This window comes from Simochromis diagramma, unplaced genomic scaffold, assembly GCF_900408965.1.
Source record: "Simochromis diagramma unplaced genomic scaffold, fSimDia1.1 OVJJ01000361.1, whole genome shotgun sequence".
In the NCBI taxonomy this organism is placed as follows: domain Eukaryota; kingdom Metazoa; phylum Chordata; class Actinopteri; order Cichliformes; family Cichlidae; genus Simochromis; species Simochromis diagramma.
Genome location: NW_024386860.1, coordinates 917,534 through 935,152, shown reverse-complemented (window position 1 = coordinate 935,152; position 17,619 = coordinate 917,534). Strand labels below are relative to the sequence as shown.

The window sequence follows — 17,619 nt, the reverse complement described above, 5'->3', positions numbered from 1 at the left end:
TATGTCATTGTTTGCATAATATTCATTTTATAACTTAAAATGAAACAGAAGCAACTGGGTAAAAAGAAACACAGTGGGCCCAAACATGTATGTCTGCACTTTCATATTTTTTCCCAGAAGTGTGATTCAGTGTGGTTTGATTTAGGTTTCTGTCGAATATATTTGTTTTTATGTTTTTTTTCTTCTTTTTACTGCAGCAAAGGCTCTGAGAGGGGTCTCTGTACTCAGTGTAATTCCAGTCACCCCCTCACGATATAACATCTGCAGGTTGAGGAAAAAAGGGGAGGAGGGGGTGGCTTTTAGTGCACGAGTCCATTGCTGCTCATGGATTTGCACACTGACAAGATATGGTTTAATCATCTCTTCACAAGCATTAAATTTGATCTGTAGTCCCTAAAATGTGGTCATATTACACAAATGCAACATGGGGTACTCTGTGCAGTTATATAACTTGCAGGTAATGCAGAGGGGCGGGGAGAAAACCAGAGGTGCCGGGGTGCACGGTGAAGTGGCTGAGAACAAGCAAAGGCTTATGTGCTTATATTATTCTAATCTCTGAGTCCAGGTCCAATGTAAGCAACACAGCGCACTGACCATAACTTCAATCACAACCAGATCAATGTGCGCACTGTTTCAGCCTCACCATTAGACATTTCATTAAATCTGAACCAATAAAAGTTAAATAAATAGTCTGACTTCAGCATCGCATATTTTCATCTCGAGATTGCTTTGGTGTGCTGTGAGCTGCCAACAACACATTTTAAAAAGATGGTGTTTTTTTTCTCGTCGAAGTAAGCACTGGCTTGTTTTCGTATAATGACGTAAACCAAAGAACACTTGATTTACGCAACGCAATAAGTTATTCTCACAACAACAACTGATTGAGGTGCAGTTGAAAAATAAAGTGTTTATTTTTGGTAGATTTGTGTACAGGGATTTACTGTAAATACACATTTTCCATTCCAAGTACAATCTGACCTGCTCTGGCCTACGAAATGTGCTTGAGCAACATCTGGGAACAGCTCTGGGGGAAATTTGAAGTGTGCTCATATAATCAGGTGTATTTTCTCAGGTGTGCAGTTGCCATAGGTGTTGATGGCATGTCTACAACCATTTTTTTTTTTTCAAAAGGCCAAGAGAGGGTCAGCAGTTTGAGGGTGGTCTACGATGTCGAGCGCCGTAAAAGGCACAGGTGTTTCAGGACGGTGCTGCAAGATAAAGCGGGACCCCCCACTTAGCAGTCCATGCTGCGCTGTCTTTTTGTTTTTCCACTTCGTTTAGTGTGATTTGTTCTGTTAACAGGATAAAACTTTGCCACAGAAGGTGGAATACCACTCAGCTTCTTCAGTTTCAGTTTTCAAATCAACATACGCATCTGAAAAAGAATGTACCTGACTTTCCCATTACTTTGTTACTGGTTTATTTGACTTCTGTGACTCAGAGATGAATTTATAAACAGACAGGAAAGTGTGTATGTATCTGTAAAATGGCTCATAGAAACCAGTTAATTAGGTAAATGTGTACATGCATGTGTAGCCTTGCTTGTATACTTATACATGCAGTGTAACCATTCCTGGCTTTCCCACACTACATGTTAATTGTGCTGACTGTATCCTTGCCCTTTAGGTTATGTGATTACATTTTTGTAATCTAACAAAAGAAGCTACAATTTAACAATTACAGCTGTAAAAACACACAGTATGTTGAGTATCGAGTAATAATAATGTGTTATTGAGTAATATATCATATGAAAGGGCATTAAAAGAACAGACTTCAAAGTTTTTCAGGGATGCCCTACGGTGCTACAATCACACCATAAAGTATTACAAACTCAAACACTACATGAATATATCTTATCTCGGTTTTTTACAGCTTATAGAAGCCAAAGATTTCAGCCATGTCTGCTCCAATAAAGAAAATAATTAAATACACAGTTTTAGTATCTAAGGTTATAGGTCAAAGGTCAGCCATGAGAGTGCTGTTATGGGGTGGCTGTAGCTCAGGTGGCAGAGCAGGTCAGCCACTAATCAGAAGGTCGGTGGTTCGATCCCAGGCTACCTCCTGGCTGCGTGCCAAATATCCTTGGGCAAGATACTAACCCCATGTTTGCCTGGTGGTGGTCAGAGGGCCCGGTGGCGCCAGTATCCGGCAGCCTCGCTTCTGTCAGTGCGCCCCAGGGCTACAATGTAGCTTGAATGACTGAATGTAGTGTGAAGTGCTTTGGGGTCCTTAGGGACTAGAAAAGGGCGATACAAATGCAGGCCATTTACCATAAAAGCAGCTGATGTCAACATGTTGTAAAAAAAAAAAAAATAAATCATTAAACATTGGCCTTTGGGGGGAGTTGTGCTCTCTTGTTTAGACTTGAGTCTCACTCTATAAAGTCTCAAAAGCAACTCTGAGCCACATCATTTCTTTTTTTATCAAGTCAAGTCTCAGTTTACACTAAAGTTACTAAAATTAAAATAAAAACAAGACTTTTGAAAAAAAAAAAAAGAAGTTTCATAATTTTGTTAACTTGGAAAACGAACTAAAATAAAATGAAAATATAGAGGGAGTATCTCAACTGAGTTACCTAAATGTTTCCTCTGGCATATTATATCTAAATATAATGCTACTCAAAAACACTAAAACTGAAACTCATAAAAACTAAACTACAACTAAACATTTCCAACCAAAAGGAAAGCTACACTAAAACAAGCAAACCCAATGCCTGCTCTACACAGTGTCTATCTTCAGGGCAGTTGTTTGAATTGCTATAAGCTGTTTTTGTCTCAAGGGTCAACAAAGACACAGAAATCAATGTACTGAAGGCCATGCAACTTTATACTGTTTTTTTAAGATGAGGAATTATGTTATGTTGCGTGTGGATACAAAACTGTGTGTAGGGATTGAACCAGTGTTACCGAGAAAGAAAAAACACACAATAGAGCTCAGTGATGGGCTGGCCTCCCCACAGTCTGGACTGCAACACTGCATTGATAAGTATTGACTTTCAAGCTTGTTAGAATTATGCAAACTCTGTTTTTGCCTCATATACTTTATTTCTGCGTACTTTTGCACATTTAGCAAGAAATCCATTTTTAAAGTTAATATAAAGAACTGATGATACAAAACAGTTTATGTAGACTACAGTGGGTACTCTAATATGAAGGTACAATGAAAGCCAAGCAGCAGACACTGGTATAGTGTAAAACCTATATAATATACTGTTATATATTTTTTTTAAAAGAAACTATTGCTGCAGTTTACATTACATTAGGTACACTGTAAAAATAACTGCACAATAACCTTTTTGTTGCCGGCAGTTTTCCGTAATTTAACAGTAGTACTTGTTACACTGTATGCCATTTTTAAGAAAGCAAGTGACGCCAGCAACTTTGCTGTGCAGCATCAGCTGTTAATGTTGCACTCCCGCCGGCCTGGAATCCCCATAATGGAATATGCAATTATTGTCGATTTTTATACATTTACTATCTGCTTGTCATTGACATTCCAATACCACAACAGTGTATTGTAAGTTGCTTGTTGTGTCTACCAAGAAAAACCTAGCTACGTCAAGATATTTGCAACAAAAGTATGAAATAACAAAAGCTGAATAACTGACGTTTTACACACACAGACACACACACTGTAACATATATGGATTGAGCAGATGTAAAAGTAAAAGAAAACATGCTTCTTCTGTATCACCCATAGTTTCTTACCTCTTATGTTTCTTATGTTAGCTCAGTGTCTTAACCTATATGCTCTCTTGTACATTTAGATGAATGTCACTTACATACCTTGTTTGCTCTACACCCTTGATATAGCCTACTTGTCTTCATGTGGTTTACAAAAGGTGGGTTGGTGGGTGGCCATCTTGTCTGAGATGCAATGCATCCACAGAGGATTCCTTAAATCTGGTGGATATTTGGTCACTTACATAACTCCCACGTAGTTACATCTCATTACTTCCAACAAACAGCCGATTCATATAGAGAGAGGGTCCTGTCCCCCAGAGTCTGCTCTGAATGCCCACAGTGTTATGTATTCCAGATGAATCATGATTCTCACACCGGGGCTTTATTCAGCCAAAAACTGTGTGCTGCTAGCAGCAATCTTTGGGATAAGGCAAGTTACATGTGACAGACATTTGTGAAATAACTGCTATACAACCTGCAAAGCTGAGTCATAATAATTTTAAATTAAATAGATAAGATTTATTTGATTGTTTTAAACAATTCAGCAATTCAGTTGCTGTGTTCAACAATTCAGTGTGTTGTTGAGACAAACTAAATGAAGTCATCTTGAATCAACTCTATAACAGTGGATTTTCAGCTATAAGAAGCAAAAATGTGCTTTCTTTGTGCAAGCAAATAAAACAGAGTAACTTGTCATGTTAGATACAGAAACCAGTGTAAAATACCATGCCTTTTTGTAAGTCCAATACAAATATTTTTCATGGTGGTTGAGAGAGTGGGACCATAAGATTTGGTAAAGGGCGTGGGGGTGGGGGGATTTTCCTTAAGTAGGAGCAGACTTTATCACTCTCCTCCTTTCTAGTGGTGGTCCTTCTTCTCACCTCTTTCCTCTCAGGTTAGATGAAGAAGTTCTGTGTCCACTCTTCCAATTAGATGGAGGGAGAAAGTCAAAGAAAGAGATAAAGAAAGAACCAAGTCATTATTCAAGTAAGTGCAACTTTTTATTCCCCTTTTTGTGAAGATAGAGTGAAAACTGCAACTATTGGAATAACTAGCATCCTACTTTCAGGTGTGTTTGTGTGGATGGGTTTTTAATCTTATTGTTTATTTGTAGAGTATAATGTTATAATTTTCTGTGTCTTAATGAGTAGAAAGGGCTCTGGTGTTGATTCTTTCCTTGTTTTATTTACAGTGAAAAGGATTTATAAATAGTAGTTTTTGTGAGTGCAGTGGAAAAACAATTTTAAAAAAAACATTATTGCTAAATTTTTCCTTTTAGTTTTAATCATGGAATCAAAATGAATTCTATCAGTTTTAGAAATAAAGAAGACTTATTAATTCAACCAGCACTGAAGCCCATTTAAAAGCAAGGCTGGACGTATTTTCTTTTGTGGTTTTATGAGTTGTGGGTGACGAGCTTTATGTAACCGTCTGTATAGTGAAAGACATACTGTGTCCCACAGTTCTTACAGTAAAGCTCTGTTACCTGGCCACATAGTCTCAGTGGCACACTCTGAATTTCCCACTCAGGTCAGCTTTTCCTTCCTGCTCAGTCTCCAGTGACTTAGACCTTACTTGGTTTGAACAGCAGTCACTTTACGACTGAACACTTGGAACACTTCTGAATATCTGGATGCATGTCTGTGTCAATTTTTACAGCAGCTTTATTGTAAAAAGCACATAACAGAGGTTTGGACATTTTTTCCAGTCATGAGTATTTAGGTATATAGCATATTTATAGTATATATAAGTGGCAAAGCTCAAAGGAAATACTTAAAAGGTCATTTAAATAAATCTGCTTAGTTAGCTCTAAAGGTCAGCTCACAGCATGCAGTTTCTGCATTAACACTTTAACACCTAGTGTATCATATCTGATATTTTATTTTTGAGAGTTCTCCATCATATGTGTATTTTCCTCTCTGGAAAAACTTGAAACAATTGAAAAATAGATTTTTAAGCAATAGACTACAAAAAACAAACAACAAAAACAATTAGAATTTTTCAGTAAGTTTGTTTTTCAGGAAAAAAAATCTAAAAATCTAAATGTTTTTTGAAACTGAATAGAAAAAGTAAGTAAATGGTAAATGGTAAATGGCCTGTATTTATATAGCGCTTTACTAGTCACTAAGGACCCCAAAGCGCTTTACATATCCAGTCATCCACCCATTCACACACACATTCACACACTGGTGATGGCAAGCTACATTGTAGCCACAGCCACCCTGGGGCGCACTGACTTAGAAGCCAGAAATGTCTTGTCAGTTAACCACTTTTTAAATTGCTGCCAGTCTCTGATTAGCCAGTTCTACTGAGGAGCTTTAAGTGTGAATGGGAGCTCTGTGAATGTGATGCTGGTCAGTCCTGTAAAAGATATATGTATGCTCATTAAAGTCCTACTTGGAACTCAAAAATCAGCTATAAAATGGCCTACGTTAGTGTTTCCTGCATTCAACTCTGCCATAATTCAGCTCTTTCTTTATTTCTGTCTTAATTTCCAGGTGAGACCTGGCAAAGAAAAAAGCAAAATATAGAAGAAGGAATTCATAGATTTACAGTAACGTAAATTCAGTTCCACTGAAGCAACAGCTTCTCTGACCACAGTTGCTGGATCAAAATGTTATTTACTCTAGGACTACTCCTCCTTCTCACCCCATTTCCCTCTATTCAAACCACAACCAATGAGAAGAGAGACTCCACAGGAAGTGATGTGACCAAAGCCAGTGCAGCATTTACCCGTTCAAAACCAAAAACCACTGCTCTCCCTGACAAACAGACCAACCAGCTCACCCTTAAGCCAAATGCCATCAATCAGACAGTTTTACCCACTCCAGCTACCAAGCAAAAATCTCCAACAGCCAATGTTACACTGACCACCAAAGGCAGGCACAGCCCAACAGTAATTCAAACCACTCCGTCAGTGGTAAAGGCTACTACACCCAGAAGCACCCTCTCAAACAAAGACAAGCACACAGTCCCAGTTAACCAGACTAAGTCCCCTAAGTCAGCCTCAGGTGGTGAAGTAAAAGGAAGCAAAGACAAGCATTCCCCCACTGGAATTCTAAATGTTCAGCCAACACCCACAAAGACTGCTTCATCCAGCGGTGCTAAACCCACCAAACACAAACTTCAGCCCTCTGGCAATCAGACTATTCTAATTAGGTCTCCTTCAACTGATCATGGGAATACTGCCAAAGACAGGCCTGCCACCACCGTAGTTCAAAATACTCAGTCAACATTTATAAAGTCCACTGCTGCCACAAAAAACAAGCCCGCACCATCTGTCAATCAAACTGTTGTTGCTAGGTCCCCCACCATCAATGACGTGAAGTCCAAGGGCAAGCCTTCTCCCACAAAAGTTCCAACTGTGTTGCCACTGGAGACTCCAGCAAAGACAACTGACAAAGAAAAGGTCACAACCTCTGCCAATGATACAGTTTTAATCAAAGAATCCAGCAAAGACAAGCCTGCCTCTTCGCAGCCCATCAAAGTGGTTATCAGTGAGGGCTGCGACTCAAGCAACACCAAGGAGCAGGAGCTGAAGCTGAAACCTGGTGCTCCACTCGTGATGACTCATAAGATCAGCTTGTTGCCTGGTGGCTGCAGTGGAGAGTGTGAGGCTGAAATGGCCGAACTGAAAGGGCGTGTGGCTCGGCTCGAAAGAGAGATGTCCTTTCTCAAAGATAAATGTATCATTTTCTTATGATTTATTCACCATATTTTATCATTTTAAACACTATTCAGTATAGACAGGATTAAACATTCCTTGTTCTGTTTGTTTCTGCCCAGGTCCGTGCTCTGCAAACTGTCCAAATGACTGTGGCGACAATGGGAAATGTGAGAAGGGTAAATGTATCTGCCACAAAGGATTCATGGGTCTAGACTGCAGTAAGTGTGCACAAGGAGCCGAGTGTAGCAAAAGTAAGTGATGTTTGCACTAAAATGAGAAAAAATAAATATTTTTATGTAACCTTTGAATGATGCAGCCTCTCCCTGGGCTTTTCAGAATTTAGCAAAGGGAGCACCATCCAGCCAACAGTGGAGACTGTAATCCTGCAGGTGAAAAAAGGAAAGGACAGCATACAGGAGAAAAATAGCAAAGCAGAACAAACACTTTTCCAGAAGAATGTGTCTGAGACTGACACTACACCTAAAGAAGCCACTAATGCCAAAGGAGCTGTTGATAAAACACAAGTGAAAGAAGACACCGCTGTGAAGAAAACAACTACTAAAGGTTCTTCAAATCCTGAAAACACCAGTCGCCCAACTGTTGACAAAAGTCTCCCGAAACAAGAGGAAAACAAGAAGGAGGTAACCCGAAAAGGCAAAACAACACCCTCAGCCTCAGAAACCAACATTAAAGACGGGACTGGCAGCAGAACATTTTCAACGTCCGACCATCTGAAAGATGAACCACAAAATAATGCAACACAAAGCAATGTGAAGAAGGTTTCTAAAACTGACACAACCATCTCCAAGGGCACAGGGACAACCAAAACCAAAACAGACAAGGACATTTTGGAGCAGTCCACGAAGGGTGAAAAGAATGTATCTCAGTCATCCGGCCATAAACCAAATAAGACAGGTAAATTAGACACTTTAATTGTGCAGACTGTGGACAAAAAAACTGACAAGACTGGGAAAGGAACACAAATAAATCTGGATGTATTGAATCGAACCATTGGAGCTGCATCAGATAAGACTAAATCTCATCATGACAAAACAACTCACCATGACTCAGGGATCAGCATCAAGAGGACCGGAGGATCTGGATTAGGATCTGTGAAGGCTGTAAACATATCTTCCCACAGCTTCACAGTCACATGGTTAGCACCCCAAGGGATGTTTAAGAACTTCACTGTGATCAGAAGAGAGCCACAGACAGAAGGCGACGAAGATGGTTACGAGGACTTTGAGGAGGAAGCTCTTCCAGGACAAAAGCCCTCTGCAGCTAGGAACGCAACGGAAGTCTTAGTACAGAGTGAGCGCACCAACGCAACTGCCTCCTCCAGGAAAGCTGATGGATCAAAAGTTAAAGCTGACACCAAGAGGATCTCGATGGTGGTCCCGGGTAATGTGCGCTCTGTGGAGTTCAGTAATTTGCGGGCAAACACGCGCTATGTCCTGCATATATATGGTACAGCAGCACAGAGAAGATCAAAGATTCACAGAGTAACTGCAACCACAGGTAATAACAGCAGGAAAACGTTTATGTATAAGTCCATCAATATCTAAGCAAATAATACACTATGTTGTACTTTTTTCTCTTGCTAGGTCCTGAGCCAGCCACAGAGATGGTTTTCAGTAATGTCACAGAGTCTTCTCTCAATGTTTCCTGGTCCAAACCAAAGACAACGTTCACAGGCTTCAGGGTCACATACACCAACATTTTAACAGGTCTGCTAAGTACTGCTCATATTGTTTATCTCAGACCAGGGTTATCCAGCATAAAACACTTAATTAATGCCAGCTCAACCCAAGTGAAGGTTAATGTCAGTTTATTGGGAAATGTTCTTAGTGTCTCATTGTGGTGCTTGTTGTCGTCCTGACAGGGGAGAACCGCTTGGTGACAGTGGGCTCTAAGCAGTCTTATGTTGTTCTGTCCAAGCTGTCTGCTGGGTCTTCCTACATAATCACTGTAACTACGACACAAGGCCAATTCCAGAGTGATCCACTCACATCCGTCATCACCACAGGTACAATCTTAGACAAGTTTACTATTATAAAAGGCTACTGTCTTTGTCTTGGAGTGCAAAAATAAAACATAAACACTGTGGATAATATCCGAACTGCAGTGCCCGCCCCTCCAACGCATCTTCAAGTTGTCAATGTGACAGACACCAGAGCTGTGCTGCAGTGGACTCCCAGTCTAGGGAAAGTAGACCGCTTCGTCATCAGCTACGAGTCCTCTAAGAGTGAGTATGGCCACACTGACATAATGACTAATGAATAAGTGCTTGCGACTAAGCGGAGTGCTCTTATTGCCACAGCTCCTAATGTGACAGTGACCGTGACCTTGTCAGGAAACTCAGTGGAGCACCAGCTGAGAGGCCTGCAGAAAGGCACCCTCTACAGGGTCAAAGTGCTGAGCCAGAAGGACAGTCTGCAGAGTATGGCCATCTCAACAACATTTACTACTGCAAATGGTGAGCAAAAGGGTGGGAAAATGAAGTAAAATCATAATCTTAAACAAGAGAGAATAAAATAATCCTTCATGGATGAGCAACCTAGAGAGTATGTTTAGTTTTAAGTGAGTAAACTTAAAAAAAGAAAAAAGAAAAACTGCCAAGGGGCTTCTTGTGTCTCTCAGTGGTCAAAGCCAGTGAAGTTGGGGCTCGAAGTGCAGTCATAGCTTGGAGAGCCACCCCTGCCGTTTATCACAGCTACAAAGTGCTCTATCAGGTGGCCGGAGAGGAGACAAAGGTCAGTTGCAATTTTTGATCTTTGGTATACAATAATTAAAGAGAGACCCGACTTTTACAGAATTTCAAAGCTCTGTGTGTGTTACTGTGTTTATATTAGAAGGTGATTCTGGAGCCCACCATCACAGAGTACAAGTTGACTGGGCTTTTGCCCATGTCCCGCTATTTTGTTGTGGTGCAAGGCGAGAGAGATGGACACTATACATCTGTTGTCACCACAGAATTCATCACAGGTATGCATTTTACGTGTTGCAATGTAATCCCATCTTGTGATTACTCTAAAAACTAATTTTCTTTATCTGTTAGGAAAACTGCGCTTCCCTTTCCCTACCGAGTGCTCTCAGGAGCTGCTGAATGGAGCTCTGCACTCAGGAGAGTTGGACATCTACCCTCAAGGACGAGAGGGGCGAGCAGTTAGAGTCTACTGTGACATGGAGACTGATGGAGGCGGCTGGACAGTAAGACAAACTGCAGTCACTTGAATAAAAGTCGAAAATAGACTTTTATTTGGGTTTTAGACAGCAGTCTCTGTGTTTTGCAGGTGTTCCAGAGGAGGATGAATGGAAAAACAGATTTTTTCAGAACATGGAGTGAATACAAAGCTGGCTTTGGAAACCTGAGTGAAGAATTCTGGCTTGGTACAGTATAAAGCCAAGCTTCTAATCACTTTATCTGATTCAAAGTGTTTTCTTTTGTTTTCACTACATCTGCTTAAACAGCATGTTTTCTCCCAACTCCCACCAGGAAATGAGCTCCTGCACAACCTGACTAATGTTGGCCCTGTGAGTCTGAGAGTGGATATGCGATCTGGAAACCATACCGTCTACGCTCACTACACGAACTTCTCTGTCGATTCAGAGACGAGGCACTATACGCTCACCGTGTCTGGCTACACCGGAACAGCAGGTCCACTTTCAAAAACTGCATTAAAACAAAACAAGTGAAGTTATACCTGACAATTTGGATCTCAATATCAATGCACTTTTCTGACAGGTGACTCTATGAGGTACCATAACGGTCGTCCATTCTCAACCCGAGACAAGAACCCTGATCCCATGGGGATCCACTGTGCCAAGGCCTACATGGGAGGCTGGTGGTATAAAAACTGTTACAAGGTCAACCTCAATGGTCTTTATGGCATCAACAGTAACAATCAGGTACGACTAATCTCTGCTGATTTCTAAACGGTTTTATCTTTTAAAGCACGCTGGCCAAAGATAGATTTTCTTTTTCTGTTTCTGCTCTAGGGAATAGTCTGGATAGACTGGAAAGGTAAAGACTCCTCCATTCCCTTCACTGAGATGAAGTTCAGACCCTCCAGGTTCTCCCCTGCAACTCATGGGTAAGGATGGACCAGCCTCCATGAAAACTCTGCATCTGACAGAAAATTAAAGTTCCAGAAATTTTCGAGAACCTTGGATCTCACGGTTTCTGTGTCTCTGTCCGAATAAAATAACCTATAGTTGTTTTGATAGCTGCAGCTGTCAGTTCATTTGATTCAATGCGCAAGTAATTTTCTGATCTGTTTTTATAGCAGACGTAACAACTAATTTTATTGTAACTTTTGAATTCTGTTCTACTGTTCTGCCTGACTCATTCATTTCAATACAAATGTGTTTTGTGCACCAAAATTGTATGCCACCCCACTACTACTGTAATTAAACATGCACTGTTTCACTCCATTGGAATAAATGTGGCTAACCTTGGTCTCGTGAGTTTTTATTTCCTGAAAGCAATTTACAATTTCTCACCTCCCTGCGTTCGTCGTGTTACAAGATTGAGAAACACAGGCTTGACAGATTGTAATGTCAACTAAAATGTGTTAACATGCCCTTTAGTGAGTGCAAATCATGTCTAGGCTGTCTTGTGCTGCATTTATCACATCAACAGTCATGCTGACCTAACAAATATTTGGATGTCCTTGATTATAGCGAAAACACCAAACACTGTATCGAGCTGACAGGCTTTAAGACCTGTGAGAGGACTATAAATGTTCAGGGCTGCGTGTTGACCACAGCGAGAAGACTCTAAGTGATAATGGAAATATCAATAGTCAGTGTGGGAGCTGCGTTCCTGGTTGTACTGCTGTTCATGGTGCTGAATTGGATTTCTGGTCAGAAACACAAAGATGTTCAGGAAAATCATAGGGGAAGTAAGTCAAGTTGAGTATATATTCACGGTCTTTTTATAGTATATGGTTTTGATGGTAGCAATAAATAATGAAATTAAAAATATGGAGACATACAAAACTGAAACTGGTTGTTATTCTATATCGTTTGCGCCTGTCCATTTTACTTTGTCTTTTCTAATTCTGTGTAGGAGATGATTCTAGATTTCTGGACCAGTTTCTTCCCTGCTCCTCATCTCTTTCCCTCCCGGGCCCTCCCGGCCACTTTCTCATTGGTAATATGATGGAGCTGAAACATGATCATCTACCAATTCATCTCACAAATTTGGCACAGCGCTATGGAAGCATTTATCGCCTTAAATGCGGAACAACAAGTAATGATCCATTAATTGATAACGGTTGACATTTTTAGTAAAGTTCAGATTGCATAACACCAAAACACTGCACTTATAATCGTGTTGTTTCAGCTATGGTAGTGCTGAACAGCAGCGAAGTCATAAGAGAAGCACTGGTGAAGAAATGGTGTGACTTTGCCGGGAGACCGATCTCATACACAGGTAAAGAGTTCAGTTCAGTGCACTGGGCTGCGTAGTTGTCATATGATATCATGACCCTGACTCATTTCTTTCAGGTAATATTGTGTCTGGGGGAGGTTGCAACATATCTTTAGGTGACTATACTGAAAAGTGGAAGGCACAACATCGCCTTGTCCATAGTTCTCTGCAGCGTTGCTGCAAAAAGTCTTTGCATGATGTCATTGAGAGACAAGCGCTGCATCTGTTAAAGGTACAGTTAAAAAAAAGCTGGAAAACAAGATTTTAGAAGGAAGACTTTGCAAACCAAACGCTCGGGATAAAGCACGGGTTTGTTCACTGTTTAGGTTTTGATGGGCTATAAAGGCCGTGCTGTAGATCTGTCAGAGGATTTTACTGTGGCGGCCAGTAATGTCATCACCACTCTGGCTTTCGGAATAGAAGTGAGTATTCTTCTCCCCCTAGTTCTGTTTGTTTTCATGTCACCGTCTTAGAAAAGGTACATTCATAATGTTCTGTTAATCAGGAAGTGAAACTCTTGAGGATAAGCATGACGACATCTCGTTCCCTCTGTTTTTGGACAGTGTGTCTCATTACTTTGTGTCTTGTAGTATGATAAGAGCTCATCGGAGCTGCAGGAGTTGCACAGATGTCTCAATGAGATTGTTGCTCTGTGGGGCTCCGCTTGGATATCAGCCCTGGACTCTTTCCCACTGCTTAGAGTAAATATTCACCATTTAGACTATTGGTCAAATAAATAAAACCAGTACCATGTTGTGAAAATAATTTCATGTCATTTGTTCTCTCAAAGAAATTACCCAATCCTGTTTTTGCCCATCTTCTGAAAGAGGTGGTCAGGAGAGACGAAATCATAGGAAGACATCTCAACAATTACAAGGTTAGTAATGTAAGATGATAAGAAAATAATGGTCTCATGAATTTAAATCATTCAGATCGCAAGACAAAGAAAATACTTGCTGTGATTTTGTGGAACCAAACACAAAATCACACAAGTTATTTAAAAACATCCAAAATAACTCTCTTTTAATCTACTTTTGCTATTTATTTGAGCAGTCACAGGACAAAAAAAATCAGGATGTCATCACAGGATCCCTCCTCCAGGGACTTGACAATCAGAACACAGAAGACAAAGCGGTGAGTACATACAGTGAATACCAGGAGAGATAGTGGACTGCTTTCCTTAATAAATCACCTGAAGTCCCGATAATTTTACAAACTACGATGATAGAGCAAATTTAGTTCAAGATCACAATTAGAAGTGGAAACATGCAACACTGTAAAAGTATTAAATTACATGTCTTCATGTTCCCAGCTATTAACAGATATTCATGTTCACATGGCAACAGTGGACCTTCTTATCGGGGGAACAGAGACTACTGCGGCCTGGCTAAACTGGATGGTGGCCTTCCTCCTGCACAGACCAGAGGCACTGGGAATTTTTACCAAAAAAAAAAAAAAAAATTAAAACAAAAGACATGTTTTTGTTTTTTATGCATCCTTTCTAATGTAATCTACAGGTGCAGGAGTTGGTATATGAGGAGCTGTGCACAGTATTGGAGGACCGATACCCTAAATACAGCGACAGACACAGACTTCCTGTCCTCTGCTCTCTGATCAGTGAGGTGCTCAGGCTCAGGCCAGTCGCCCCTTTGGCAGTACCACACAGAGCCATCAGAGACAGCAGGTCAGCCTGCACATAATAAATAGCAACTACACAACACACAATAAGCACTACTGACTAAGTACCTGTGTGTGTATATGTGTGTGTGTGTGTGTGTGTAGATGGGGATGTGTACACACATGTACCATGTTTACATATCTTTGTGGGACCAAAAATTTGAAGTTTTCTATTGTTGTGCGGACCAACAGCCCTTATGGGGACAAAATCCATGTCCCCACGAGTTTGAAGCCATTTTTGAGGATCAAAATGTGATTTTAGTATCAGGCTCTCATTTCGTTCATTTTTGATGGTTAGGGTCAGGGTAAGTGGCTAGGGAAAGCATTATGTCAATTAGATGTCTCCACAAAGATATGAAAACACAACTGTCTTTGTGTGTGCGTGTGTGTTTATGTGTGAGATACATGTGCTAGTACAGCCTGACTGAGGTCTCCAGATCTCCCACAGTCTCACATTTCTCCAAAGGGAGTGGTTTTAATTAATGAAGTATGCTGGAATGTGATGCTGGAAGTATGAGGTATTGCAACATTTGGCACCGCTCTTCCTCCAAGATCAGACTTATGAAGAGATATCCACTTGAATTACCTTTAGAAAAATGTAATTTATTAAAACAACAAGCACCAGCATTGTTTATTTATGTAATTGTGCAGAAAGAAGATGTGTAGACATTATTTAAATTAACCGAAACCTGAAAAAACAACAACAAAAAACAAACAGGCATACACACATACACATTTTCTGCTGTTGCCCTGTTATGTATGTGTGTTGCTTGATACTTGGCATTAAGACAAATATTTGACTCCTCCTCATGTTTAGCATTGCAGGTTATTTCATCCCTAAGAACACAGTCATCATTCCTAATCTTTTTGGAGCACATCATGATCCTGAAGTTTGGCCTGACCCATACAGCTTCAAACCAGGTGCTGTCCCAAACGCTGTGTGATTTGTGTTCATTTCACTTGGCTCAGAAGAGTTCAAATAAAGTATTGACACTCTCTCTTTCAGAGCGCTTTCTGAATGAAGGAGGAGGAAGCGGAGGCGGCTCCACCCGTGACCTGATCCCTTTTGGAGGGGGGGCTCGGCTCTGCCTGGGAGAGTCTGTGGCCAAAATGGAGCTTTTTCTGTTCAGTGCCTACTTGCTGAGAGATTTTCAGTTCCTCCTGCCTGAGAGCGAGACCTCACTGCCTGATCTGAGAGGAGTTGCCAGTGTTGTGCTTAAAATCAAGTCCTATGAAGTTGTAGCACGTCCAAGACCTGTGACTAATCCCTGAGCTGCAGTGGGTGTATTGCTGACTTGTTGTTTGTGTTGGCCATGCATGTGCAAATTTATGTTTCACATATTTATATTTTCTCTTCTTATTCTTATTTATTCTTACACTTTATTATCAAAGTTATTTGTTCCACCAGCACTGAATAAAATGTCCAAACCAAAGTCTTTATTTCTTCAGTGGCGATAACCCTGACAATAGGTGACCACTCTTGCGAAATTAAAACAAACACTGCAGTCAGAAATGTCCCGTTAGAGTGCAGTCACAAGCAGCTTTATTAACTATGCAAAACATATCAGATAATTAAATATATATATATATATATATATATATAAATGTGTGTTGGTCCGACTAAAAAATTCAGCTTGTCAGTTAATCGGCTATAGTGAGTAATCTACCCAGTAGTACATTTACTACCCCGTTCACTGAGCAAGACAAAGGCCTACTCCACACCTGGTGCACAGCCTTTTGTCACCTAAGCACCTCCCACTAATACGCCCACTATTCTCATTCATCTCGCAGGGACCTGGACATTCCCATACACTACATAACACATAGAAAACTCCACTGACTCTTAAAAATGCCACACAGTGGCATAATGTATGGGATAAGTCCAGTTTCTCCTCAGCACTGGGTTACAGGCGTATCTGCTGTTTGGGTTTTCATCATTAATAGCCTACTCATGATAAAAAGGAATGTAAAAGTTATTATTTGAAACAATAATAATGGATTGCATTTATATAGTGCTTTTCAGGACCCCTCAAAGCGCTTTACAATACCACTATTCTTTCACTCTCACATTCACACACTGGTGGAGGCAAGCTACAGTTGTAGCCACAGTTGCCCTGGGGCAGACTGACAGAGGCAAGGCTGCCATACCGCGCCATTGGCCCCTCTGGCAATCACCAGTAGGCTTTAGGTAAAGTGCCTTGCCCAAGGACACAACGACCGAGACTGTCCAAGCTGGGGCTCGAACCGGCAACCTTCCGATTACGAGACAAACACACAACTCTTGAGCTACGATGGCACCTTCATCAAAATAGTAACCCACATGTAAAACACACAGCAGTCACGAGAGTTAAAGTGACTGTACCAGAGTCAACATAAATAACTCTTACAAGTAAAAATAACTCATCTCTTATGACTCATTCTCATGAGCAAAAAGTGAGGTTCCTGTGTCATTTCGTGCAACTGAATGGGTTTGTGTTGTAACGGGAAAGTTAAAAAATGAGAAGTTAATGAAAAGCTTTCTCTGGCAAGTAATTAAATTACATGCTGCATTACGGCCCTGTCCTTTATTAAGGTCATTAACTGCTCACACCTGCATGGGTTTAGAAAGTTTAATTTACAACATCCAACTTTGATAGCTAGGGATTGGACTGCCAGGGTCTCTCTTCTTGAATGCCACCCAGCACACACTGCACCTGACTCTACGTCACCTTCTGGGTTGTGGGCCTATACGTTGGTAGCCCTTTATCCTGGGCAGGGTAAACTGTCCCCAGATCTGACCAATCAGACTACTGCATTTGGCAACAAGTGCACTCATAGCTCAAAAACGGTACTGAAACTACAAATACCTCAGACACATAGCTAAACATAGCTCCAGCTCAATCAACTGAACTGAGTTTAAAGAAACCCTCAGTCCTCCTGAAATATGTATGAAAGCCACCACAGACAGAAGGTGCTTCGATGACATCAAAGAAGTGATGCACTGCTGACTGTATGCATGAATTACTGAACGGTTGCATCTTCATGGAACCTCTGTTCTTGATTCAACTGATGAAAATGATTGCTTTCCCCAGCTCTGCAAACACATGCCTGTAAGTATCCTCCTAATCATTCTGATAGTGGAGGGAGGATTCTACATTTACACCAAGAGGAAGCGCAAC

The 17,619-nt window shown here is 40.8% G+C and overlaps 2 protein-coding genes across 4 annotated transcripts; both read left to right on the top strand.

Moving 5' to 3' along the window:
* Positions 1-4,525: 4,525 nt before the first annotated feature.
* tnxba (tenascin XBa) lies at positions 4,526-11,808 on the top strand. The gene is made up of 15 exons (XM_040029551.1): positions 4,526-4,670; positions 6,182-7,369; positions 7,470-7,601; positions 7,687-8,868; positions 8,955-9,077; positions 9,233-9,376; positions 9,476-9,595; positions 9,671-9,826; positions 9,991-10,103; positions 10,203-10,335; positions 10,409-10,560; positions 10,644-10,740; positions 10,847-11,008; positions 11,096-11,259; positions 11,350-11,808. Exons 2-15 carry the CDS (start codon positions 6,298-6,300, stop codon positions 11,446-11,448), a joined length of 3,849 nt encoding a protein of 1,282 aa, XP_039885485.1. The 5' UTR covers positions 4,526-4,670; positions 6,182-6,297; the 3' UTR covers positions 11,449-11,808.
* Positions 11,809-12,096: 288 nt separating this feature from the next.
* On the top strand, positions 12,097-15,936 carry LOC120732159 (steroid 21-hydroxylase-like). 3 transcript variants are annotated; one of them, XM_040029553.1, is made up of 12 exons: positions 12,097-12,263; positions 12,422-12,604; positions 12,698-12,787; positions 12,862-13,016; positions 13,111-13,206; positions 13,375-13,485; positions 13,575-13,661; positions 13,838-13,918; positions 14,097-14,210; positions 14,308-14,468; positions 15,279-15,382; positions 15,468-15,936. In XM_040029553.1, exons 1-12 carry the CDS (start codon positions 12,140-12,142, stop codon positions 15,731-15,733), a joined length of 1,572 nt encoding a protein of 523 aa, XP_039885487.1. In that variant the 5' UTR covers positions 12,097-12,139; the 3' UTR covers positions 15,734-15,936. The 3 variants fall into 3 exon arrangements, with proteins under 3 accessions (XP_039885487.1, XP_039885486.1, XP_039885488.1); XM_040029552.1 differs by having other exon boundaries at positions 12,098-12,263; positions 14,302-14,468; positions 15,468-15,934; XM_040029554.1 differs by having other exon boundaries at positions 12,098-12,254; positions 14,302-14,468; positions 15,468-15,932.
* The last annotated feature ends 1,683 nt before the right edge of the window (positions 15,937-17,619 follow it).